The sequence below is a fragment of the Microtus oregoni genome, unplaced genomic scaffold (assembly GCF_018167655.1).
Source record: "Microtus oregoni isolate MIOR12 unplaced genomic scaffold, Mior012 000042F_ref0000377, whole genome shotgun sequence".
NCBI lineage: Eukaryota > Metazoa > Chordata > Mammalia > Rodentia > Cricetidae > Microtus > Microtus oregoni.
In genome coordinates this window covers 1307918-1333979 of record NW_024543209.1, presented here as the reverse complement: position 1 = coordinate 1333979, position 26062 = coordinate 1307918, and the positions used below count along the sequence as shown (strand labels likewise).

Here is a 26062-nt window from a genome sequence, read left to right as displayed (position 1 = left end):
TGTAAGTCTGAAATCCTAGAAATAGAAAGTCTAGAACAGCTCTTCAAGTTCCTTAGTTTTTTGTTCTCGATTTTACTTATCCAAATGATTTTCGTCTTTGTGTGGTGGGGGCATGTGGCATGTGCACGTACGTGAATGCAGTTCCTTACAGAGGCCAAGATGACATATGTGAGGTCCCATGAGCTGGAGTTACCTGAGATTGTAAGCTATTTGATGTGGATACTGTGAACTTGTGTGCTCTGGGAGATTGGCAAGCACTCTTAGTTGCAGTCATCTCTCCAATCCCTATATGCTAATTTACAAAAACAGTATCAGCAAAAAACCCACACCATAGGAATTGAGCATCTCAGTGACACAGACATAGGCAGTGGAGACATGATTAACAACCCAGAAATAGATACCAATAAATTTTGTGCTCAAGCAAAATGTGTTATCAATAAATACTACACTAACTTTAGGTGCAATCAAAGCTCAATAAGGCTTAGGACTAACACCCTTTTGTACAGAGCTTTTTTGTTTTTGAGCAGCTCTGGCTCTCCTGGAACTCACTCTGTAGACCAACTTGACCTCAAACTCAGAGATCCACCTGCCTTTGCCTCCTGAATGATGGGATTAAAAGCATGCAACTACCACCCCTCTTAGGGAGAGCTCATTTTAGTAGGAGGCCTATCTATGTTGAATCTTAGCTAGATTTAGTGAAATCTGAAACCTGCACTATTATGTGGACTTGGAATCTGTTTCCATAAACTTAGGTCTAGTTGGACTTTTGGGACTGACAGGCCCATCTCCATGTTGTTTACTAGTTGAGGCTAAGGTCAAGAACACACTGTATTGTCTTTTTTCCCTGGTCCTCACAAAACTCTTTAGGTGTTGGTCTGAATAGCCTACATTAGAGTCAACTTGTCTTCAGAATACAAGAATAGAGCACAAGTTAACTTGTAATTTATTGTGTTTTTTTAAAGGACAAAAGTAGAGTATTGAGAATAATCAGAAACAAACACAAATATACTGAACCATTTATTAAAAAGTTCAACTTGTCATCAGAACATAGAGAACTCAAAACTGATTTATAATTCAGTTTTTTTTTTTTTTTTTGTAGTTTTTCAAGACAGGGTTTCTCTGTAGCTTTGGAGCCTGTCCTGGAACTAGCTCTTGTAGACCAGGCTGGTCTCGAACTCACAGAGATCCGCCTGCCTCTGCCTCCCGAGTGCTGGGATTAAAGACGTGCGCCACCACCGCCCGGCTTATAATTCAGTTTTAAAAGACAAATTGGAGGTAAAAAAATAATTAGGATAGTCAGAAATATATAAACACAAGTACATCAAACCATTTATTAAATGGGGCTTTGTGTACGTCTCCCACCAAGAGATGGTCACTAGTTATTTAGGATGAAGAACAAGAATGAACATTGTTCTGAGGTGGGGTGTTACTGTGTGGCCTAAAACTTCAAGGCTCAAACAATGCTCCCACTTCCCCTCTTAAAGTGCTGAGGCTACAGGTGTGTGTCACCACAACTGGCTCAGTTAATTTTGGGACACAGTCACTAAGGAAGAGATACAGAATAATTCCACAGAAACAAATAGCAATCAGAATGATATATCATCATCCAGGCTTTGAATATTCTTCCACACTGAAATTTCATTGCCAGTAAACAATTTTCTTTTGGAGATTTGGCCAGCCATTTCTGCCAAAACCAAAACCAAAGCTGACGTTGGTTAATTTGCTTTCAACTTCCTTTTAGCTTCTTTATGTTTCTTCCGACAATCCTAGAAAATCATAAAATAAAAAGCTGTTATTAAAAATAAGCACGAATTTCTTACTCTCAGCGAAGTAAACTTTAAGTTATAAAGTCATAGAAACCCACTCTGGAAGTACTCACTGGAATGCAATTTTTGTTTTATGTTTAGGGAACTGTAACTTAGGCTTTGAGAAGCCTCCTGATTTTCTGTAACCTAGGAGACTGGCTAGACTTAGACCAGTCACTTTAAATGACCCAGGCTCCTGACATGCATTTGTGGAATGTACACCTTACTAGTAAATTGCCATGTGCTGTTTGATATCACTTGGAAGCTGGCTCTGGAAGCAGGGATCCCCTTCCCAATCATTGCACACCTCAGTTTTTTTAAATCAAGTGTTCTCCAATAACCCTTGTCTGGGGTAGAGAGATGGCTCAGTGGTTAAGAGCATTGCCTGCTCTTCCAAAGGTCCTGAGTTCAATTCCCAGCAACCACATGGTGGCTCACAACCATCTGTAATCTGGTACCCTTTTCTGGCCTGCAGACATACACACAGACAGAATATTGTGTGCATAATAAATAAATATTAAAAAAAAAAAAGAACCCTTGTCTGGGAATTGGTTGGCCTAGCAGCACAGTGACAGAGAAGGAAGAAGAATAGGACAGCCCAAGAACACACAGTGCCTTTTGAGAACAGCTGGAAAACGAATCATTTCCACCAGATGTTACTACGGTTATTCTATGATATACAGCTGCCTCTAGTGGGAAAGAGAGGCTGGAAGTTTAGCCAAGTCAAGCTCAGGCATGGACAGAAAACTCCATTGGGAACTCCTATTCAGTTTCTGCTGTAATGTTTTAAGTACATGATTTGATAGTATCTATCTATGTATCTATCTATTTACGTACCTACCTACCTACCTATCCTTTTAGTTTGGCTTTCTATATACTTAATAAGCTCAATCATTCAAAGTAAAAAATCTGCCCCATTATACATAATTTTACAGATTGCACAAAACCTATCATAGTTGAATTAAACAATCTTTTAAGTTCTTTTTAGTAGTATAATTCTAAAAGTTTAAGGCATGTTTTCAGCTGTCATATTTTTAAATTTTCAATCATATTCCTACAGTTCTTAACACTAGGGGAAAAGTAACACTAACATAATACTGTATCTGGTTTTGGAGAAAATCAGAATGGAGAAACAATTACTCACCATAAGGAGACTACTTGTTCGGGCTTCCCAAGAATTTCTGCTAATACTACTTCCCACACCACTCCAGAATAAGTGAGAACCTATGGGAAAAACAGAAGCATGAGACAGCAAATTACTGAATATTAAAATGGACAATATGATGATATTGCCAATTCTAGTACATCATCAGCCTCAGAGATTTCATGTGGATTTGTAGAGTAGTGAAAACTTGGGGCTTTTGTATGTTAATATCTAAGCAAGTCTGTATAACAAAAAAGCTCTTGTTGATAATGGGCAAACAATGAACATGGTAACAGAAGCACTATTGGCCCCTAAAAGCTTTATAATGGAGGGGAATAAAGCACATTAGAGAACAATGGGTCAGAACCTGCAGATGTAGCTGTGTTGAGTACACAATGAGTAAGAGTTGTACTACTACCTGTTCCACACCACTGAATGGAAGAATAGACCTACCATGAAGTCTGTCGTCATTCTCAGAGAAAAAGAAAAATCTAGTGCACTCTACAGGAAATGCTTCTCTGAAAACAAGTGAGAGAAAAAGGCAAAAATTACTGTCAATGTATAAGAAGAAATTATTACAGCTGTTATGGATAGTATATGTCTGTAATCCCAGCATTTGGAAAACAGAGATAGGAGGATGAGGAATTCCAAGCATCAGTTCAAGGGTAGTTTAGGTGACATAGCCCTGCCTAAAACAAAATAAGAAACGAAACCCAAGTAGCAAAACAAAACAAACAAAAATCAAAGAAATAATTACAGTGAAATTATAAAATATCCCTTTAAAAAAAGTTGCTCTGCAGCTGGATGGTGATGGCACACACACCTTTAATTCCAGCAATTGGGAGGCAGAGGCAGGCAGATCTCTGTGAGTTTGAGGCCAGCCTTGTCTACACAGTGAGTTCCAGGACAGCCAGGGCTACACAGAGAAACCCTGTCGCGAAAACCAGGAGAAAAAAAAAAAAAAGAAAACCAGGAAAAAAAGTTGCTCTGCACTTGATCATGTTACTTTGCACTAAAATGACCATATCCCATCTCTACTCAACAGTCTTCCATCTAGTTTTGATAATGAGGAATTAAGTATAGACTCTGTCTTTTGCATTCTGGATGTCAATATTCATTCCCATTGTTACCTGGTTTGCCAGTGTTCCCCAACTGGTATCCAAGTCAGCTACAGCATCTGATTTCCAAACCAGGAATACTCCCATCAACCTCACTGCCCTATCCATGTCGTACTTGCTACAAGTTGCCATCTAAAAATCTCCCTCTCTGTTAGAAAAAGGTTAGAGAACTCTGTAGAGCTGGAAAAAATTTGTCCTAGATGCTTGCATAAAGCTGCTGAAGCATGTCTGACTGACTTTATAAAGCATGGCACAGCTTACACACAAACCGCTTACCCAGGGCTAGGCCTTTTGTGATCTGCTTCTTTAGTAACTTCTTCTTCTTCTTCTTCTTCTTCTGAACTACTATCTTGGAAGCGGGGATCTTCCTGATAGACTATCTTCCCATGTTTCACTGGCTCAGTTCTATAGGTGTCTATATTGTTATGACAATGAAAGGTTATACAATTATGAATGAGCAACAGTGTAGTTTTCTAAACAAAGTAAACTGTTCCCTGTCCATGCAAACATGAGTAAACGTCTAATATGTTAAAATAGATATTATCATTTTTTTTCCTCCAGTTTTGGTGCTCAAATCCAGGGCCTTGTTCATGATAGGCAAACATGCTACAGTTCTAGTATCTAAAATAATTAGGGTTATATTTTCAATTTTAAAATACTAAAAGCTACTATTTAGTGATCAGATAAGGAATATAACATTATAAAAAGAGCTAAAAGCTAAAGGTGTATGGTTGAGCAATATAATTTTCAAAGAACAAGCATAACCTAAGTGCTGTTAAAAGAAGCCTACAGCAAAGCCGTGCGGTGGTGGCACACACCTTTAATCCCAGCACTTGGGAGGCAGAGGCAGGCGGATCTCTGTGAGTTCGAGACCAGCCTGGTCTACAAGAGCTAGTTCTAGGACAGGCTCCAAAACCACAGAGAAACCCTGTCTCGAAAAACCAAAAAAAAAAAAAAAGAAGCCTACAGGGTTGGGTGGTGGAGCATGCCTTTAATACTACACACTCTGGAGGCACAGGTAGTTGTCTGGATCTCTGTGAATCTGAGACCAGCATGGTCTACATGAGTTCCAGAAAAAGCAAGGCTATGTAAAGAAACTCTGTCTCAGAAAATCATAAAAACAACAACAAAAAGCCTACAACACTCAATGAAACCAAAGTCTCTTCTTGCTTATTCATATACAAGGGACACATGCTTATATTTGTGTTTTCAACTCTTAAATTGCTTTCTGGAACTGCTGTGAGACCTGCAGAATCTCTCACAATTTTCCAAGTTTCAAACAACTTTAAAAAATAGAACCAAACCAAACCAAACAAACAAACAAAAAAAACCAAACAATCACTGCTGGGCGGTAGTGGTGCATGCCTTTAATCCCAGCATGCCAGAGGCAGGCGGATCTCCATGAGTTCGAGGCCAGCCTGGTCTACCTTCCAGGCCAGCTAGGACTGTTACACAGAAAAACCGTGTCAAAGAAAGAAAGAAAGAAAGAAAGAAAGAAAGAAAGAAAGAAAGATTGTTTGTATCTAAGTCTAATTATAGGGCTAACATATTTCTCACACTTGGCTCTCAAAGTTTTACACACACACACACACACACACCCATCCTGCCTCTTATAGGAAATTCCCACAAAAATTCGTATATGAAATGCATACTTGAATACTTGGTAGAACAGTCTTCTGAAAAAGTGTCTTATCCAAGTGTGGAACACATTTATCATCTTGGCACTCAAGAGACTGAAGCAAAATACTCTAAGCTATGGCTGCCTGTAACTCCAGCTGCAAGGGATCCTACTCCCTCTTCTAGCCTCCTAGGGCACTCAAACACACCCCCACCCACCCACCCAATTTTTAAATAGTGGACGGTTTCAATTTTGTTATTTTTAAAATCCATGGAATTTTTTTGATCTTTTGAGGGTAAATCACCTGAAATAGGATGCAAAATTGTAGGAACTTGCTTTTACATTTTCCACTACATTCTGTCCAATCTAAAAGGATAAACTTTGAAATAACTGGCATATTGATGACATGACATATTTGTATAACTCCAAAAAGGTTATTTTTTTCCTTTCTGTTAGTCACGACATCTCCAGACACATTAAGAAGTAGAGCTATAGCCAGGAGGGTACACACCTTTAATCCCAGTACTCAGGAGGCAGACGCAGAGGCAGGTCTCAGAGCAAGTTCCAGAACAGCCAGGGCTACACAGAGGAACACTGTCTAGAAAGGAAACAGCTATCTAAATGTAGCTCACTTGTCCAAGACTGTCTGCATGTAATAGAAAGAAAGAAATGGGCCATTAATGTTTAGCCTCCACTCATATCAGCTAGCTTCAAGTCTGTTCCCTTTAATGAAAAATCACTTTTTTAACCCTGTAGGGACATCATATTTATAATCAGGCTACACTGAATCTGATATTGTTTATGCAGACTGAAATAATACACAAAATCGATTATACTTAATGTAAATTCCACCAATTAAGTTCAATCTCCCTGAAATAAAAGAGATGGAAAGAAAAAAAAAACCCTCACCTTCCTTTATATCTTTAGTGTCTGAACCAAAAAAAGAGAACGTGAACCCGCTGGTCTGCTCTGCCCCACTTGTCAGGGTTGCAGCATTACTGACTTCCTCAGTTTCCTCTCTACCCCAATCCTCATTCCAGGGTGTGTCTTCTTCCTTTTCATCTGTGCTCTTCGTATGTTGGAATATTTCTTTCAAATCTGTAGTGATGTTATGATACATGTCTTGGGATACTTCAGGCAGTTTCTCAGCTTCTTCCCTTTTCTTCTTCCTTTTTGCTTTACTGAAATGACAAATACAGACATGCATGTAACAAAGACAAGCTCTGAAAATTTTCTATACATCAGGAAAGGTAAAGTCTTTAGATAATCTTAACTTTATCCTTGAATCTTAAACAGAAAGAATTTTTTTTTAACACAAATTATCTGTAACAGATGCAAATCCTAAACATGAGTATTTTCTTAACATTCTTTAAACTACATTCCAGGAATTGAACTGTCAGTAACTTTCCTGAGGGTTTTCTCATCTGCAAAGTGAACAGGTTAAACCAGATGACTTTTAAGATTATTTTAAGATTTATAATTCTGTAATTTGAAAAAGGAATCAATTAAAATTCTTTTAGAAGTGAATTACAAATGTGCTATGTCAATTATTATCTTTTGCAAAATTTTTTTAGATTGTCATCTATTTAGAAATGAATATACTTTGTTTGATCTTAGATATGCATGTTTATAATATTGAGTTTCTAGCTAATAGATTAAAGTGTTTACCAATTAAGAATATATTCCATGCCAGGCAGTAGTGGCACACACCTTTAATCCCAACACTTGGGAGGCAGAGGCAGGCAGGCAGATCTCTGTGAGTTCAAGCCCAGCATGGTCCACGGAGAGAGTTCCAGGACAGGCTCCAAAGCTACCTAGAGAAACCCTGTCTAAAAGAACCAAAAAGAATCTATTCCATATATGTATAAGAAAAAGCAGTCTGGATGGTGGTGGTGTACACCTTTAATTTCAGCACTCGTAGGCAGAGGCACGTTTGAGGCCATCCTGGTCTATAAAGTGAGTTCCAGGACAGCAGAGCTAATACACAGAGAAACCTTGTCTTGAAAATCTAATCCTCTCCCCAAAAGAAACCAAGAAAAAAATAGAAAGAAAAATAGCAAAAATTAATGTACTATTTAAAATGGAAGTGAACAGGATTGTTCTGTTTATTTTTTTTCTTCAACAAAAATTTATTGGAAAATAGCTTTTCATAAATATATTTTGAACATATTATCACTTCCCCAATTTCTTCCAGTTCCTCCCTACTTCCCTATCCATCCAACTTTATGCTCTTTGTCTTCCATTAAAACAAAACAAAAAACAAAAACAAACCAAAAATAAATAACACACATTAAAAAAAAAACACCTCAAAAACACAAAAATGAAAGTCTAAAATTCTACAAAAATACCACTGAGTTTGTTTTATGTTGGCCAACTAGTCCTGGACGTGGAGCCTCTCCTGAAGTGTGGTTAGTACCTAGTGAGACTCCATTCTTCTTTTGTTAGCAGGAGTCAACTGCAGACAGCTACTTAGTTAGGGGTGGGAGTTCATGTCCAGTTGTCCCTTCCAGTTCTGGGGGCACCATCTGGCTTGAACTTGTGCAAGCCTTGTGACTGTTTCTACAGTCTCCTGTGAGTTCATGTTTATCAGTCCTGTTGTGTCTAGAAGATATTGCTACCTTGGAGTCATCCCTCACCTCTGACTCTTAACAATCTTTCTGACTCCTCTTCCACATGGATTTCTGAGCCTCTAGAGGGCTATTTAACTATTTAATGGTACAGACCATCTCAGACAAATCGTTTATACTTCTTAAGTCAGCCAAACTAGATTTCATACAAGTAAACCTATGAAAACTGAACTCTACGAATACCAGTGTCATATTGAACTACCATATGGGAACTTAAATTTGTCCTTGATACTTTATAGAATTAGAAGTAAATATCCACTGGAAATTCCTGGAGCACAGACTCAACCTAGTTACCTCTTGTAGAAAGAGAACATAGGAAATGTGACTTCTGAGACTGGGGTCATGGCAAAAGCCTGAAGGGTCTTGAAGATGCTGTTTAGTTGAAACTACATGGCCTTTAAGAGGTTGTAAGGGTTGGGAAAGTCAACAAAATTGTACTGGGATTTAGAGGAGAAATTCTAGAAACACTGATACATATGGTAATGAAGAAAACAGAGCATATACTTAAATGTCATGGAAATCTAGCTAAAGAAATGTCCAGGTAACTACTGAAGGTATTTTCTGGTTTCTTCTTGTTACTTTAAGTGTTAATAGGAAAGAGTGAAAATAAAAGGGAAAGGGAGGGCTCTTTTGCTTTTTTGTTTGGTTTTACAGGAATCAGCCATGGGTTTGAAGATTCTTAATCTTCAGAGGCAAATGACATGAAATTTAAGAAAACGGTTCCTAAACAAATATCACATCTGTGAAAACGTTATCTAAAGCATGAGCTGGCAAACTTCTGTAGTCTAATAGTCAAATCTAGACTATTGCTTACTTACCCCTTAATTGCATGCTAAGAACTTTTTTTTCTTTTTTAGAGCTTTATTTTTATGTATAAGAGTATTTTTCCTGCATTGTATGTATGTGTATCATGTATGTGCCTGGTGCCCCCAAGAATGGTTTTAGAGTTTGAAACACTTAATGAAGCCGGGCGGTGGTGGCGCACGCCTTTAATCCCAGCACTCGGGAGGCAGAGGCAGGTGGATCTCTGTGAGTTCGAGGCCAGCCTGGTCTACAAGAGCTAGTTCCAGGACAGGAACCAAAAGCTACGGAGAAACCCTGTCTCGAAAATGAAAAAAAAAAAAAGAAATACTTAATGAAAAAAATATTTCACACTATGCAAGAATTATATATGGGAGCTGGCTCATCAGTTAAGAGTACTGGGTCCAATTCCCAATACCCACATAACTGCTCATAATTGTCTCTAATTCCAGTCTGTATGTAACTTCAGTTACAGGGAACTGGCACCCTTTTCTGGCCTCACAGGCACCAGGCATGCACATGGTGCAGAAATGAACATGCAGGTAGGACACCCATATATATAAAAAACTTACATATGATACAAATTTCAATGTCCACATGCTTTTTTTTCTTAATTTTTTGTTACTTAATTTTTTTTTTTTTAGCTTTGATTTTCAAGACAGGGTTTCTCTGTGTAGACCTGGTTGGCCTCAAATCCACCTGCCTCTGCTTCACAAGTGCTGGGATTAAAAGTGTGAGCCACCATGCCCTGCAAGAAAGTATTTACAACAGAAGCTATCTGACTGAAGAGCCTAATTTAGTCACAATTACCCTCTTTACAGAAATTTACAGACTTCAGTTTAAAATCCTTTAATGCCTAACTCTGGCCCTGGGCAGACCTAAAAAACTTTATTTGTTCAAGCAGAGGACTTTTATGCATCTTATTAAAGTCACTAACTCTGCAGCTTCATCAAAATTTAAAGGGAATACAGACTAGGATTTACCTTTCTTTTTCGTTATCTTCTTGTTTTCTTTCATAAATGGCATGGTCATGCTTTGTTGGGTCATAACGTACAATATCCCTATGTAAAAAGAATACAGGTTGAAATAGAGATAAATTGAAACATTAATGGCAATTTACAAGTTATCACTACAAAGACACTAATTAAAAGGCTGTGATGGTTAGTTTCAATTGTTTGCTTGATACAATGTAGATTCACCTTCAAAGAGAGTTTCAATGCAGGCTGTCTAAACTAGGCTTCTGATGCTCAGGCTTTCCCACTATGATGGACTACAATCTCAAACTGAGTTGAATAATCCCTTTTCCTTAAACAGTTTTTGTTAGTATGCAGGCATCTGTACTGGCCTGCCCTTAGGGTCCTGACAGGATACATCCTCAGCAATAGCCACTAAGGACACCTCCTGTACACATTCACTATATTCCCTTTTAAAAGGGCCCTGCCCACCTCCCATCCCTCTCTTTCTCTCTCCCTCTCTGATTCTCTGCCTGTTTCTCTGTCTTTCCCGCCACCCTCTGCCTCTCCCTTCTTTTCTGCTGCTCCTGTCCTCATAGGCCAGTCTCCCCCCTCACCTTCTTCCTTTTTACATTTCCTTTCCCCTAATAAAATACTCCTCCAAGTGAACTCTGTCACTTGCTTTTTTTTCTTGCACTTTTTAAAATACAGCATTGGTTCCCTGATCAGAAAAGACTCTACTAGTCTTCATCCTGCCTACAGGCAGTCTGAGGCAAGCCAGGACCCTGGAACCCAGTCCACATTTGACAGCCTTGCTTCTCCAACTAATGAATCACTGGGCCCCTCCATCTAACACTAATGGAGGGACCCTCTTTTCCACCTGTAGCCATTTTCCACGAGTGAGGGCTCATCTCTCGAGCATGGTTTCTCGCCTTTTGGCCCCATGAAGTCCTGGCACCAGGCAACCATGGCTCTCTTGGGCTCAGAGCCTTGTACCCTGTTCTGTGATTGAGAGATCACTAAGTAGCCTATGTCGTCTTGAAATTGATCCTCTTTGAATTCCTAGAACACTAGGAATTACAGAACTTATCTGTTCTCCCCAGTAATTTATAAAGGACTCAGATGGGCTGGTATATAACTCAGGGGAAAAACAAATGAGTGGCAATATTTATGGCCCTAGGTTAAACTATAAGCATCACAAGAAAAAAAAAACAAAACAAAAAATGAGTTTTAAATTAAGTTCCCTAGGCACTTATGACAAAGTGAAACTATCACGAATGGGACAGAGCATAAGCCATACTTAAATTTCTTAACAGCTACTGATCCTTTGCTTGTAGGGTTGCTCAAGTTGATGTTTAAAACACTTTGCACAACATTCAGTGTTTGCTTTCTTTCTGCAGCAAGTTCATCTTCATTAGTTTGGTTTTCATTTAACTCTGAGGAAAGAGAATAAGCAGTCATCTCTTAACACTCATTGCTATAGAAACCCCAATCATCATAGGTGCAAATCCATGCAAAGTACACCAAATCACATGTTTAGCCTCAGATCTGTTAATATCTCTCTCCAGAATTCTTGCCACAAAAACATAGAAATCATATGACTAGCTAACAAAATATCCCACTTCTATTTATAACTGAGAAAATAAAATCTAGATTAATGTCTTTGGTGGCAAGTCTAAAACTTTTAAAGACTAAAACGCATAACGTAAAACACAAAAAACTGGAGGAAATGAAAGAAATCCCTGAAAAAAAGCCAAGAAAAAACAGTTGAAGGAAATGAATAAAACTGTTCAAGAACTGAAAATGGAAAAAGAGGCACTGAAGAAAACACAAATTGAGGGAATTCTAGAAATGAAAACTATTAAGTAAGGGAACAGAAACTAGAAAGGCAAGCTTCACCAACAGGATGTAAGAGATAGAAGACAGAATCTCAGGTGTAGAAGACACAATAGAAGAAATAATGCACTGGTTAAAGAAAATGTTGAATCTAAAAAAATCCTGACACAAACATCTAGGAAATCTGAAACACTATGAAAAGACCAAACCTCAGAATAATAGGAATAGAAGGAAAAGAACCCCAGCTCAAAGGCCCTGAAAATATTTTCAACAAAATCACCAAAGACAAATTTTCTAATTTGAAGAAAGGCATGCCTATAAGGTACAAGCAGCACACAGAACACCAAACAGATTGAACCAGAAAACAGTCTCCTTGTCAAATAATAATCAAAAAACTAAACATAAAGAACAAAGAAAGAATATTGGAAACTGCAAGGGAAAAAGAACAAGTGACATAAAGGCAGAACTATTAAAACTACACCCAACTTCTCAATGAAGACTTCTCAATGAACACCCAGAAGGGCCCGCAAACTCTGAAAACTACAGATGCCAGTGCAGACTACTATGCCCAGCAGAGATAGAGAAAAAAAGATATTCTATAATAAAGTCAAATTTAAGCAATATCTGTCTACAAATCCATCCCTATAGATGGTAATAAAAGAAAAAAATTCATGAAAACACAGGAAAGGAATAGAAGATAGACAGACAGACAGATAAGTAATAGATAAATGAAAAAACATGAGCATCTAGGTGCATGGCTGTAATCTAAGTAGGAATCTGAGGGAGGAGGATCACATGTTTCAAAGAAGAAAAGAAACATATGAACCAGCACCCTAAAAATACCCAACTACTACCGGGCGGTGGTGGCACACACCTTTAATCCCAGCACTCAGGAGGCAGAGGCAGGTGGATTTCTGTGAGTTCGAGACCAACCTAGTCTGTTCCAGGACAAGCTCAACAGCTACAGTGAAATCCTGTCTCGAAAAACCCAAATAAATAAACAAACAAACCACCCAACTAACCCCAAAACAAGCACACAGCATGTACACCAGAGAAAGATAAAGACTCTTCCTATTAAATATAAATTAGTCATCTTCTGTGTTTTCTAATTTAATATAATTATGTTATATTGAAATACATATAAGGAAACTTAAGAATTATTAAGTATACATCTGACTAAAAACTCTGTTTAATTCATTTGTTTATTTATTTAGTTTTTCAAGACAGGGTTTAAATAACCTTGACCATCCTGGAATTCACTCTGTAGAACAGGCTGGCTTCGAATGCACAGAGATCACCTGCCTCTGCATCCCAAGTGCACCAGGCTGGCCTGGAACTCACAGAGATCTGCCTGCCTCTGCCTCCCAAGTGCTGGAATTAAAGGCACGCATGTGCCACCACTGCCCAGCTACAATTCATTTTAGAGTATAGTTTCTTCCAGTGTTAAATGAAGGAGAAGCACCAGGTGACTTCCTAGCTTTGATAGCAGGGCTGTTGGGACAGTAAATAGTTACCTTTCTGTTCCTCTTCACTGTCACTCTCTAAAAATCTAGAGTCCATTCGGAATCTCTCATCATTTCCAAAATGAGACTGCAAATCCATGAGCTACATGGAAAAGAAACACTGTCATGATAAGCACATTTTGAAAAAGTCTCTAAGTACCTCCTCACCCTCTGAAATTCATAACTACCATCTGCACAACTGCACTGGATATTAACAAGTAAGAGGTGAGAGAGGATTCACTCCCACAAAAATTACCCCACACTGAACTGTGCCCTACCTATTTAAGGACTACCTCTAAAACCTAGACATGCTGCTACTGTCTGTGTTTTCAATCTTCACTAACCTTCTGGCCAGCTCTGCCCTCAAACTGAGGTTTAATGTTGAACCTGGTGCTGTCCTCCTTGGAATCTGAATCTTCATCATCGCTGCTATCAAACAACTTCCCAGATGCTTTACCCACAGATTCCTGTTATATAGATTGAAAAAAAAAAAAGAAATATTTATTAACTGAAATAATCAGCATTTTCTTGCTAATGTTAATTTTATGCTATATTTAAAAACCAACAACCCGCTGGGCAGTGGTGGCACATGCCTTTAATCCAGCACTTGGGATACAGAGGCAGGCAGATCTCTTTTTTTTTTTTTTTTTTAAATTTTCGAGACAGGGTTTCTCCTTGGCTTTTTGGTTCCTGTCCTGGAACTAGCTCTTATAGACCAGGCTGGCCTTGAACTCACAGAGATCCACCTGCCTCTGCCTCCCCGAGTACTGGGATTAAAGGTGTGCCCCACCACCGCCCGGACAGGCAGATCTCTTTAAGTTTGAGACCAACCTGGTCAACAGAAAAAGTTCCAGGACAGCCAAGGCTATACAAAGAAACCCAAAATAAAAACAAAACAAAACAGCAGTTACAGAAACAAGTGTGTGGTGGGCCAGATGAAAACTCTGACTCAGGCATAGTTAACTGGACTCCTGGGTTATTAATCCACATGCCCTGTTGCCACTTGGATTTGGGAATTAATAACCACAAGCAAGGACACTCCCCATAGTCTAGCATGAATAATGATGAGACTTTGTATGAAGTAGCAAACAGTTTCATGGGTAAGAAACATCTCCAAGACCCCTGCTATCTCAGGATGTGGTGGCTTGGGCAACAAGGCAGTTGCTAGCATTTTATGCAGAAGTAGTAGCTGTGTGGACCTCTTGCTATATAACAGATGCTACAGCTGCTGTGTTGGTATACTGTGGAATCAGACTGATGCAGAACTTTTCAGGTTAAAGGCAGCCTAGGGTACACAGCATTCCTACCACAAAAAAGGAAAACAAGTGTGGGAATCTGGAAAGTAGATTAATATTTGGAAGGCCTTACCGTCACCAACTCCTTTCCTGGACTGTTTTGCTCCTGAGTGGATGTCTCTTCCGTTTCACTTTCATTATCAGAAGCAAAGACAATGTGTGTTTTTTTGTTCTCTGGATGACCATCCTAGTGAAACACAAGCAGCATCACATTTCAAGACCGCCAACAGTCTAGCCATGTCCACATCTATCGTCTTCTCCCATCCCTTATGCTTCTTTTCCTTGTCCAGGGAATACCATTATCATCTGCTATTTCTCCAAGACAGAAGTTCAGGCCTCCTTTCTCCTATATCCAGTAACAATCAAACTCTATTAATTTGACCAAGGTATCTTTAAGAACCACCACTGTTATGGTTGTGGTCCTTGACATCTAAAAGGTTCTCCTTGCTTCCAGATATGACTCCATTATATTTATTGTTTATGTCATGACCTGAAGAATCTCTAAAATAGAGGCTAACAAACATTATCTGTAAAGATTTAGAGTAAACACTTTAGATACTACAAGTCACAGTCTTTGTTGTGGGTTAAAAACTATTTGGGGGGCTGGAGAGATGGCTCAGTGGTTAAGAGCACTGCCTGCTCTTCCAAAGGTCCTGAGTTCAATTCCCAGCAACCACATGGTGGCTCACAACCATCTGTAATGAGGTCTGGTGTCCTCTTCTGGCCTGCAGACATACACACAGACAGAATATTGTATACATAATAAATAAATAAATAAATATTTATTTAAAAAAAAACTATTTGGGCTGGAAGCTCTGTGTATTGTAAAATGCCAACTCCTATTCTAAAATGTACACAAATAGCTGGGTATTGTAGCACATGCCTTTAATCCCAGTACTCGGGAGACAGAGGCAGAGGCAGAAGCAGGTTGATTTGTGTGATTTTCCGGGTAGTCTGGTCTACAAAGTGAGTTCTAGGACAGCCAGGGCCACAGAGAACTGTCTCAAAAAAACAAAGACAAAATGTATACAACTAATCTTTAATGCTTGTATAAAAATTCATCAGTTTTTCACAGCTTCAGGAATAAAATTCCCCCCTCTACAGTCTCTGCATAACCTACCCTGCTAATCAGTGCTACTTCATTTTAGAAATACCAGTGTCATGAAAAAAAAAATTTTACTTTTCGACAAATGGCTCCCTTTTACAGGAAGATCTTTCACCTCCCTCGCTTTTTCTCCACATCAGTAAAATTCCTTCTACTCCCTTACATTACTCAGTATGGTTGAGGAAACCTAGGTGACTTGGTGTTCGAAGTGACTGTGACTGCCTGCTTGCCATACAAAGGCTCATTACTGTAAATGCCATCAAGATAGAACTCTAGCCGTAACCACTATACAAACTACAGTTTGCATGTAAACTTGTATATAAACTGTGATATAAACTTTTACCTCAAGGACTAAAATTACTGAGTAGTGAATGTGAAAAAGACAATGAGCTCTACGAGGACACACCTACACAGGAAGGAAAATCTTGACCTTGAGACAGTCAAATCCATAGACTGAAAATGCACTCACCAAATTTGCCAATGCATTGTGCACCAGTTTCTTCTGCACTTCTCTGGCTTTCTGCCACACTGCCAAGGCTGCTAGTCGCTTCTGGTTGTCTTCAGCATGTTTATCCTTAGCACTCATACATGATGCATCACTGACAGAAAGTGAGAAACTAGCTGTGCTTTTCTGAGGGTCTTCCCTGAAAGACACCTTCGGTGGTTTCTCAAGAGATGTCATGTTGTTTGAATCAGTGTCCTCTTTCTCTGATGCTTTTCTACTTTTAGGCTGATGGCAAGTGTCTCTGTCAGACTCTATCTTGTGACTCTTTGCACTAACACTTAGGGACTTTTTACCTTTTAATGGCAACGGACATGAGAGAGGATTCTGACTTTCCTTGTCAAAACAGGTAGAGGACATGACTTTATGGCTCTGGCTCTCAGAAGTAGACTGTCTCTTTGGAGACTGAATGTGGTTTGGGCTGTTTACCTTCTTTGCAGGTTGGCATGAAGTCAATTTATTTGATGAGCCATTAGCACACTTGGATCCATTTTCTATAAAAACTCTGTCAGGCTCTTCATGTTTCAAGGAGCTCCTTGATTGTTCATTGATGTTATTAAAGTCAACAGTCTCTTTCAAAGTTTTATCCCCTGACTCCTTTGCATAGAGACCACCTATTCCCTTAAAGGCCTGGAATTTTGGTTTTAAGATGGTTTTCTCTGTTTTTTGTCTGCTGTAAGTGTTCTCCTCTAAAAGGGAAGCCACAATCTCCTCAGGACAAATGCACTGCCGGCCACTGTGCAGGTCATTGGATGTCTTAGGACTCTTGGAGGTTGTATTAAATTTGCAGTGGCTGCTGTTTTGTGAGCCATCACTCTCATTGTTTCCTGGAACCTTCTGATGACTGCCAGCCAAGCATTCCAAATCAGCCAAAGTGAGGTTCACTCGGGGACAGTTTTTCATCAAGGCTTTATATTCTTCATCTTCCTCAGACTCTTCACTGTCACTGGTGTTGGAGTCAGGTGGAAATTTAGGATTCAGAAACTTTCCTTCATGACCCAGGGCTGATTCTTTGTTGCTTTTAGTATTCTGTACTTCAACACAATCATTAGAAGGCTTTATCTTTTTAAAAGAACTTCTCATGCTTATAGACTTTTCTGGCTGTGAAGATTCTGCACTGTTTTTTACCTTAACAGTGTTTTTCTTCATCACAATAATTTCATCTGTGTCACTGGAGTCACAGTCACTGTCATTTCCTGAACTGGTTGAAGAACTAAGGCTGTGAGTATCTGATTTGAAATCATCCCTTACAACTTCAAAAGGATCATTTTCAGATTCGTTTACCAAGGAATGCCTAGCTTTCTGTAAGTTTTCCTCTTTTGCAATCATCACTTTTAATTCTTCTTCAGAGTCAATGTCATCATCAGACTTACGACTTTTATTCCAGATAATTTCAAAGTCAGAAGTATGAAAAACCACGTGTTTAGGTTTCTGAGTACCAGAACTGGGCACATGGAGTGATTTAGAAGGAACAGCAGTACTAGGGGCTTTCCTGTGCGCAGTCATTGGCTGTGTTGATTTGTTACTCTCCATCACCTCATTAGTCCTTAGACTAATATTAGAAACCTTGGACTCCATGGGACCCTTCTGCACTTTCTTAATCTTCTGGGGAGGGAAATGAGAGTCAGAAAACTCTCCTCGACGTTTCTTACTCATAGGGTCATTGCCTCCTTCCAATTCCCAAGTGAGGTCAGTTATGGGAATGGTTTCTGTCAAATCCTCCGATATCTTTTTTAGGTTGTGGCAGTATTTTGAAGGATCATATTTCATTATGTTACTCAAAGTCAAGGAAAAAGCAACAGCAACAAGTTTTAGAGAAACCTACCAATCTGGTGAAACAGGAAAAATGTTACTAAATCTTGAACAAGTCCTTTGTTTCATCGACTTTCAATTTCCTATCAACATAGTAAGTGTCTAGGGTCTATAAGTTAACTATACCATATCCAAAGCTAATTCAATACCATTATCAGTTAAAAGAAATCACTTCAATGATAAACATTACAGCAATCTGATGTGTACACATACTGTATGCACAGAAGCACAGGATGCCTGCTTTTGAAAGTATCAGATAACTGACTTCGTGGAATAGACATTAGAATTTGCTGACCTTGGGTTCCATATGACTTCTCCATACACGCTTTTCTTGCTTATTGGCCTATTTTTACCTAGTATCTTCTTTTAAGAACTACTTTATAAGTTTCTTATAAAACTACCTCAATTTCTCATAAGTCTTCTTTAACAATGGCCCCTTATTCTCTATTCCTGCACTGCTCCATAGCAAAGGCTTGCAAATTCATAAGTACTAAGAATTTTTTTAAAGATAGAATCTTACTACATAGCCCTGGTTGGCTGGAACTTGCCATGTAGACGAGACTAGACTTGAATTCACAGAGATATCTGCCTCGGCTTCCCAAGTGCTGGGACTAAAGGTATGTGCCACCATGTTCAGCTTGTAATAAAATTCATACATTAACAAATGTTTCCTTGGGGCTGGAGAGATGGCTCAGCGGTTGGGAGCATTGCCTGCTCTTCCAAAGGTCCTGAGTTCAGTTCCCAGCAACCACATGGTGGCCTGCAGGCAGACACAATACTGTATACATAATAAATAAATAAATCTTAAAAAAAAATGTTTCCTTGGTAATGATTCATATCACTTAATTGCATAAAACTGCACATCACTCATTATTCTCAATGTGATTTATATATGTAGAAGAATTAGCTTACCTTGAGAGAAAGAGGTAACATGCTGAAAACAATTAAAAATTTATCAATAGAGGCGATGAAATCATAAAGATATTTTACCACTACTCTGGGAAATAATAATTACTGTGAAATGCTGACCAAAGGATATTTTATGTTTATGTTGATTCTTAAGGTGAAGAACGGGTAAGACTCTTCCAAATTTACTCACAACCCAATTCTAAAAGACAAAAAAAAGGACTTATAATTGTCATAAATATAAATGAAATAATAATACATAAATGTAATTTTTTAAGTTTTTGACAATAAAATAAAAGGTCTCAAAAAAAGTATGAGGAAACAAAAATGAAAGAAAATTCCAACTATATCTTGGACAGTATTTTAGACACACACACATATATGCACATACACAGAGCTATTAAAACTGTGGCCATGGTCTGGATGTAGTGGGGCACACCTGCAATCCTAGCACTCAGGAAGTAGAGGTGGGAGCATTAAAAGCTCAGTTAAGTATCAAGTCTGAGACCAGCTTGGGATATAGGAGACTCTGTCTAGAAAGAAAGAAAGGAAAGAAGGAAGAAAGTGGAGAGGGGGGAGGGAAGGTGAGGGAATGAGAGAAAGCATCCATTGTGATGGCATATGTAAGACCTGTACACCATGAAGCCAGCCGAAATCCCAGCAAGAATGGGGTAAGGATTCAAGAAATCCCACCCCTAGAGGAGAAGCAACTGGCAATTGATGACTCCTAGGAGAGGAAGCAAAACCTTCGACCTGCATGCTATCTGTTCCAAAGTGGAGAGAAAGCGTCAGCTTTGGATGTCACACACCTACAAACATGAGCTCTCAGAAGATATGGCAGACAAAGTTACTGAAGGAAACTCACTTTATGTCCTGGTACCTCTGTGCCAGGCACAGCTTTCATATGGAAATCTACTCCTCCCATCTTTTCCACTAAGTTGGTGTTGACACTGGTTGGATTTTCTTTCTTTGCTTTGGCTTCTTCTCTTTCTTGAGCTAATCTGTATTAATTGAAGGGCAAGTAAAAGCAAATCAGCCATGAAAAATGTTTAGCGGTGCCATTCAGGTAACCCTGAGTGAGTACCAAAATGTCAATATAGCATGAGAAAACAAAACACTTCTTTAAAAGCATAATTGCTTATACTATTTTCTAAACACACAAAACATTTTCATTGTAGAATGACAAGAAAGCATTGAAAAGCAAAACAAACCACATGTCTTTAATCCCACGTTGTTAACACTTGTCTACATCAGCTTCCATTCTACTCGCAAACACTTACAATGTACCCTCCCACACCTGTGCTCTGCTACATGAGCTGCCTCAACTCTCCTTCATGGCAGATAGGAGACCACAAACCACAAGCTCTACTGATATAAAAAAATAATTATTTTATATGACATATAACGATATATTCTTTTATTTATCCATTTATTGTTTGATTGATTAATCGATTGATTATGTCTGGCTGGTGTCAAATCATGTAGGCTAAGCCATCCATCATGACTACATATCCAATTCTTTCATCCACATATTCTTAAATATATTTTATTCTGAAAATGAGCTGAATCTTTTCCTTAGAGAAATTAGTTTTGACTAAGAAAGCTCTAACAGTTGTTATATAATCTTTGAAATCACATGCAGAATTATTATGTCTCTGAATGGCCCCATAGGTTCACATATTTGAATTCTTGGACTCCAGTTGGTGAACTTTTTTTTTTTAATTCTATTTATTTGTATTTTATGTATGAGTGCTGTGTATGAACACCTGCATGACAGAAGAGGGCATCAGATCCTATTACAGATGATTGTGAGCCACCATGTGGATGCTGGGAATTGAACTCAGGACCTCTGGAAGAACAGCCAGTGCTCTTAACCGGTGAGCCATCTCTCCAGCCCCAGTTGGTGAACTCTTTAGGAAAGATTAGTAGACACTGCCTTGCTGAAGGTGGTGTGTCACTGGGTGTGGCTCTGAGATTTCAAAAGCCTAAGCCATTCCCAGTTGGTTTTCTCTCTGCCTCATGCTTGTAAGTAAGATGTAAGCTCAGCTACTGCGCTAGCACTATGCATGTCTGCCTATTGCCATGACTGGTCATGGACTCTAACCCTTTGGAACCATGAGTCCCCAAATTAAATGCTTCATCGTGGCAATAGAAAAGTAACCAGGACAATGTCTCATGTATATATCTTCTTTCTCTCTTTGCATAACACTGCACTTAACAATCAAAACCAACAAGTGTAATTCAGTTTAGGAAACTTTACCTTTTTGACATAGAAACACTTTCATATTTATAAGACATCCTAATGGATCATCTATAGATAGCAAGAGATAGAAATAGTTTAAATGTCTTTTAGAGCAAAGAGACACTGTGGTAACAGGAACTTCTGATATACAGATAGTTGTTATAGTTGTTACAAAAGGGGGAAAGCCATAGAAGATTGTATTAGAAAGAAAAAATAAAGAAATACATATACATGCAATACACATGCACATGTAACAGCATTGAATTCTTTTTCTGTGTGGCTTAGAATGAAAGGAGAGTGGAAAAAGACTTCAGCTCTACTTGCTCTAGTGTCCTGCTTTCATTTCTGCTGCTGTGATAAAATGTCCCAAATAAAAAGCAACCTAGGGAAGAAATGGTTTCTTTACGGTCACAACTCTGGGTTATAGTCCATTACAGTATACTGCAGGGTAGTTAAGGCAGGAACCTGAAGCACCTAGTCACACCCACAGTAAAGAACAGAGAGAAAATAAATGAACACATACATACTCCTCAGCTACCTTTCCCTTTAGTCTAAGGCTTCAAACTGGGGAAGGCACCATCAGCTTCTAGGTTAGGATTTCCCAGATCAATGAAATAAATCAAGGCAATCTGCCACAAACAACCTTCAGAAAGTCAACCTGATGTAGACAATACTACATTAAAATTCATTTCCCAGGTGGTTCTAGGTTGCATTAAGTTGTGAAACTAATCACGAAAACTAGTAATATTTTCAATAATTTCAAATTAGTTAGGCAAACTTATAAAAGCAATTATACTATAAAGAAAATAGGTTTAAATACACGCAGAGAAAATCTTACCTGTGTAAAAAGCTTTCTTTTGCTAGCTGAATTTTTAGTGTTCCACCTTTCCATTTTGTTTTGTTTAAAACAGACATACCTATACAGTAAAGAATTGCCAAAGTTCATTTCAGTGCAAAACTGTATTTCAGCACCTTTTCCCCCCTTAATTACTTAGTACTAGAAAAATAGGTTTATTAGTCACAAAGAGACACCTAAAATATAGAAGAAAAAGTGAAGCTAAGCTTTCTGTATTATTCTGACCAGTTAGAAGTTTTCTCCCTCTTCTTTTAAAAAAAAATTTATATTTATTTCAAGCATTTTATTTCATGTGTGTGTGCATGTTAATATGCTCATTTGTGTGTGAATACCTCTGAAGGTTGAAAGAGGGCATCAGATCCTCTGGATCTGTAGTCATAAGTGACTGCTAGTCACCCATGTGGGTACTAGGAAGTGAACTTGGGTCCCCTGTAACAGGAGCAAAAATTCTGAACTATTGAGTCATTCCTTCAGTCCCTGCTTGAGGTTTCTTTCTCTCAGTTACTTGAAGGATGACAGAAAAAATAATATATAAACTGTAAAGCAAAACTTATGTGCACATTGTTTATCGATTCATTTTAGGAACTTCTGGTGAATAACTATTTATTTACTATTTTGTTATTTTCTACACTATAAATAAACAATGAAATCTTTTCAAGGTGAATGAGAGTACATTTTGGGATCCTATAGCATTATCTTTTTTTTTTTTTAAGATTTATTTATTTATTATGTATACACTATTCTGTCTGCTTGGATGCTTACAGTCAGGAAGAGGGCACCAGATCTCACTCATTACAGATGGTTGTGAGCCACCATGTGGTTGCTGGGAATTGAACTCAGGACCTCTGGAAGAGCAGCCAGTGCTCTTAACCTCTGAGCCATCTCCCCAGCCTCCGCTGTAGCATTATCTTTCACCTCAATCCAGTCACCATCGCAAAGCATGTTCAAACACACACATTAGCCAGTGATTGAAACATGCTTCAGTTGTTGTGCCGTCGTGGTTGATTTTTCTAATACCTTTTGTCAGCTTCCTTAATGTAACTACTAACAAAATCTTCCGTGCAGGTAGATATTTTACTGTGTTCTAATGTACTATTCAATCCTTACAGTAACGTTACAAGTTAAGACACTGTATCTTTTCATTTGCTGGACTGAGAAGTTTAAATAAACTACCTTATATATACTCACACCAAAAATAATGTTTGCAAATGTTATTAAAGACTGACTATTTTCTTCCAATGGTATGTGTCTTTTACTTGCTTTTCAGTGCCTTTTTCTTTTTTGACTTCCAAGAAATCAAAATACATTAACAGACATCAACAGAATGATAAATCATCTCCGCCATTTTAATCATTGACAGCTAATATTGACCCATAGCTTTACTAATCTCCTAGTAATAGATGTCATAGTTTCAAAGATAGGGTCTGACAATGTCATATTCTAGTGTCCTTTCATGACAGGTCTAAAAGACAAAAGTTTAGCTGCCCAAGAAAAGAATGGTCTTAAGAGAAGTGTGGCATAATGTCCAGTGGGGTAAGTGTAATAGGCAATGTCTATGGAAGTTTGGTCCTTTGTTTAAATTATTTGAAAACAGTAGTTTCTGCGCAAGGCTACTAGCTTGTGATACTAGATCTTCTGACACTAACTGAATAAAGTGAAACATGAGATATATGGCCACAGAATTCTCTTGATCATGGTTGCCAATCTACACAACTCAAAGTGACTAGTGAGGCTTAGATATGGAACCAAAGTCATTTCAGTTACACAACCACACTGACAAATAGAATAAAAAGTACATGATGATCTTACATTTTTTCAGGTCCGCTTCTGTTATTTTGATGTTAACATATGCAAAGACCTTCTGTGAATTTCCTAAAAAAGAAAATTTGCTCATTTAATTCATATCCAGAGAACAATGTAAATCTCAATAGTTTTTGTTTTTTATGAGATGACTGCCTGGCTTTGAACTCAGACAGTGACCTACCTTGGCTTCCTTAGTGCTGGGATCAAAAGTGTGCACGACCATGTACAGCTCTAAAAATTGTTCCAAGTTTTAAAAGTTTATAAACACTTATTCTTTGAAAAAATACTTTTTGCACACCAGACCAAAGACTTAATTTTTATAAAACACAAGGTTTTTTTTTAAAAAAATAAAATGAGTAAGAAAAAAAAACCCTCGAGTTAAGACACATCTTGACTGTATGCTAGTGACATTCTACTCAACAAGAGACTTAATGCTAGAATGTTGACTCCTAAAATTCAAAGTAAAGACGTTTTGGAAATTTAAATGTTTTATAATTTTTCTGTTCCAAAATTAACTTTTATATGCAGTACCTCAAGGAGGCCATATATCATTTTCAATGTTCAGTGCTAAAATTCAGCTCCAGAGTTGTTTTCTTTTGTAATACCTGCCCTGAGTTGGTATATATTCAGTTATATATTTATATATAATATATAGTTATAGATTTACCTTGGTCATCTTTCCGAGTGATGATCTCCACATTAGATACTTCTCCAAATCTGCTGAACTGATTTTGTAAGTCTGTCTCAGAAATGCCTTGTCCAAGCCCACCCACAAAGAGGCGCTTCATTTCTCTGTTGGCTTTCATGAATACTGGGCATTCATCTGGAAAAGTAATTTTGAGTAGAAAACACTTAAGAGCTTTTCACAAATAAAACACAACTCTTTTCCCTGAAACTTCTGTGCCAAATCTGGTCTTATGGAACTACGCCTCGCTATTTGTATTCTTCAGATTTTATAAAAGGAAATTTTACAAAGGCCCTACATTCACGTTCTCAATGAACACACTTTGGAACTGCACCCACCTGCACAGCGCGCGCCCGCGTGCACAGACACCCCGATCTTTTCTCTGTATACAACACAACCACAGTTACTTTATCTTACCTTTTTCATTTCTTTTTCACAGAATTGGGTGTTCACAGAATTGGGTGTTCCCACCCTCCCACCCCGTGATTCGTTTGGACATTTATTTTAACAGTTACTGACAAAATAGTAAGTCAAAGGCTATCTCCATCTTGGAGCTCCATAGTCATAACAGAGATAAAGTCCGCAGCTACAACAGTACAGCATAATACAAGTGTCCCCAGAGCACTGCTCAGGCAGAAAGACGGGAACTAAAGTTATACGTTCAACATTTTTCCCCCACTGTGCGCCTCAATTGCACGAAGTACTTTGCGTGGTTCTCACTGTTTGCGTGGCAGGAGAGGTTAAGACTTCTCCCAGAGCCACTTAGAAAATGCCAGTGGTGAAGCAAGGCTCAGACCCTGAAACTGTTAACACTATACTACCATGGTTGCTGGAAAGGTTTTCGGGAGGTCCCTCCATCTCGTTTAGCTCTCAGTAGATGCTCAGCTCTCACTCAAACTTTCCTCAAAAGCTGGCTGACGGCTTCCAAGCCGAGATCACAAAACGGCCGGCAGGAGCGCAAAGCCAAAACCTGCTGTCTGGGAAACATCTACAATGTAACACTTCTTGGCAGCCTCCGCTCCATCCTACCCATCCCGCCTTCCTCCTCCGAGAAGTCCCAAGAAGAGGAGACGAGAGGTTAGGCCCAACAGCCCATCACTTCTCACACGACAACACGCTCAAGAAGCTGCCCCTCAGCACTAGCGCAGCGTAGCCCCCAACGTCTAATTTACACGTGCCAGCAGGCGCACTTTCTTTTCTTTCCTGCAGGGTTTCCAACCCGGTCTCCTAAGGTTCCGTTTCGACGCAGTTCCCGAGGGTTCTTTATTTCATCTGCCTTCATTCTAACTAACGTTCCGCTACCTTCTCTTCCACGTCTGTAAAAGAGCCGAGGAAAAAGTTCCGTAATTCCTACAGAGAAGACGTGCCGCCACGTGAAGCCCGACTTCCGGGTCAAGTAAGGCGGAAGTGGGAGAGCGGAACAATAATAAAGAGACTCTTTTCCTCGTGCTT

General features: G+C 38.7%; 1 protein-coding gene across 6 annotated transcripts; it reads right to left on the bottom strand.

The window, feature by feature from the left end:
* Positions 1–1665: 1665 nt before the first annotated feature.
* Positions 1666–25996, bottom strand: LOC121434150 (nucleolar protein 8-like). Of its 6 annotated transcripts, none has more exons than XM_041632989.1 (17): positions 25913–25996; positions 24593–24748; positions 23932–23994; positions 22105–22183; positions 19890–20025; positions 19158–19226; positions 16274–18079; positions 14773–14886; positions 13749–13871; positions 13417–13507; positions 11367–11502; positions 10097–10174; positions 6595–6866; positions 4344–4482; positions 3403–3467; positions 2950–3029; positions 1666–1766 (listed from the first exon to the last, which is right to left on the bottom strand). In XM_041632989.1, the coding sequence occupies exons 2-17, from the start codon at positions 24729–24731 to the stop codon at positions 1716–1718; spliced, it is 3441 nt and encodes a 1146-aa protein (XP_041488923.1). In that variant the 5' UTR covers positions 24732–24748; positions 25913–25996; the 3' UTR covers positions 1666–1715. The 6 variants fall into 6 exon arrangements, with proteins under 6 accessions (XP_041488923.1, XP_041488924.1, XP_041488922.1 ...); XM_041632990.1 differs by having other exon boundaries at positions 25801–25922; XM_041632988.1 differs by lacking the exon at positions 25913–25996 and adding an exon at positions 25432–25732.
* Positions 25997–26062: the final 66 nt, after the last annotated feature.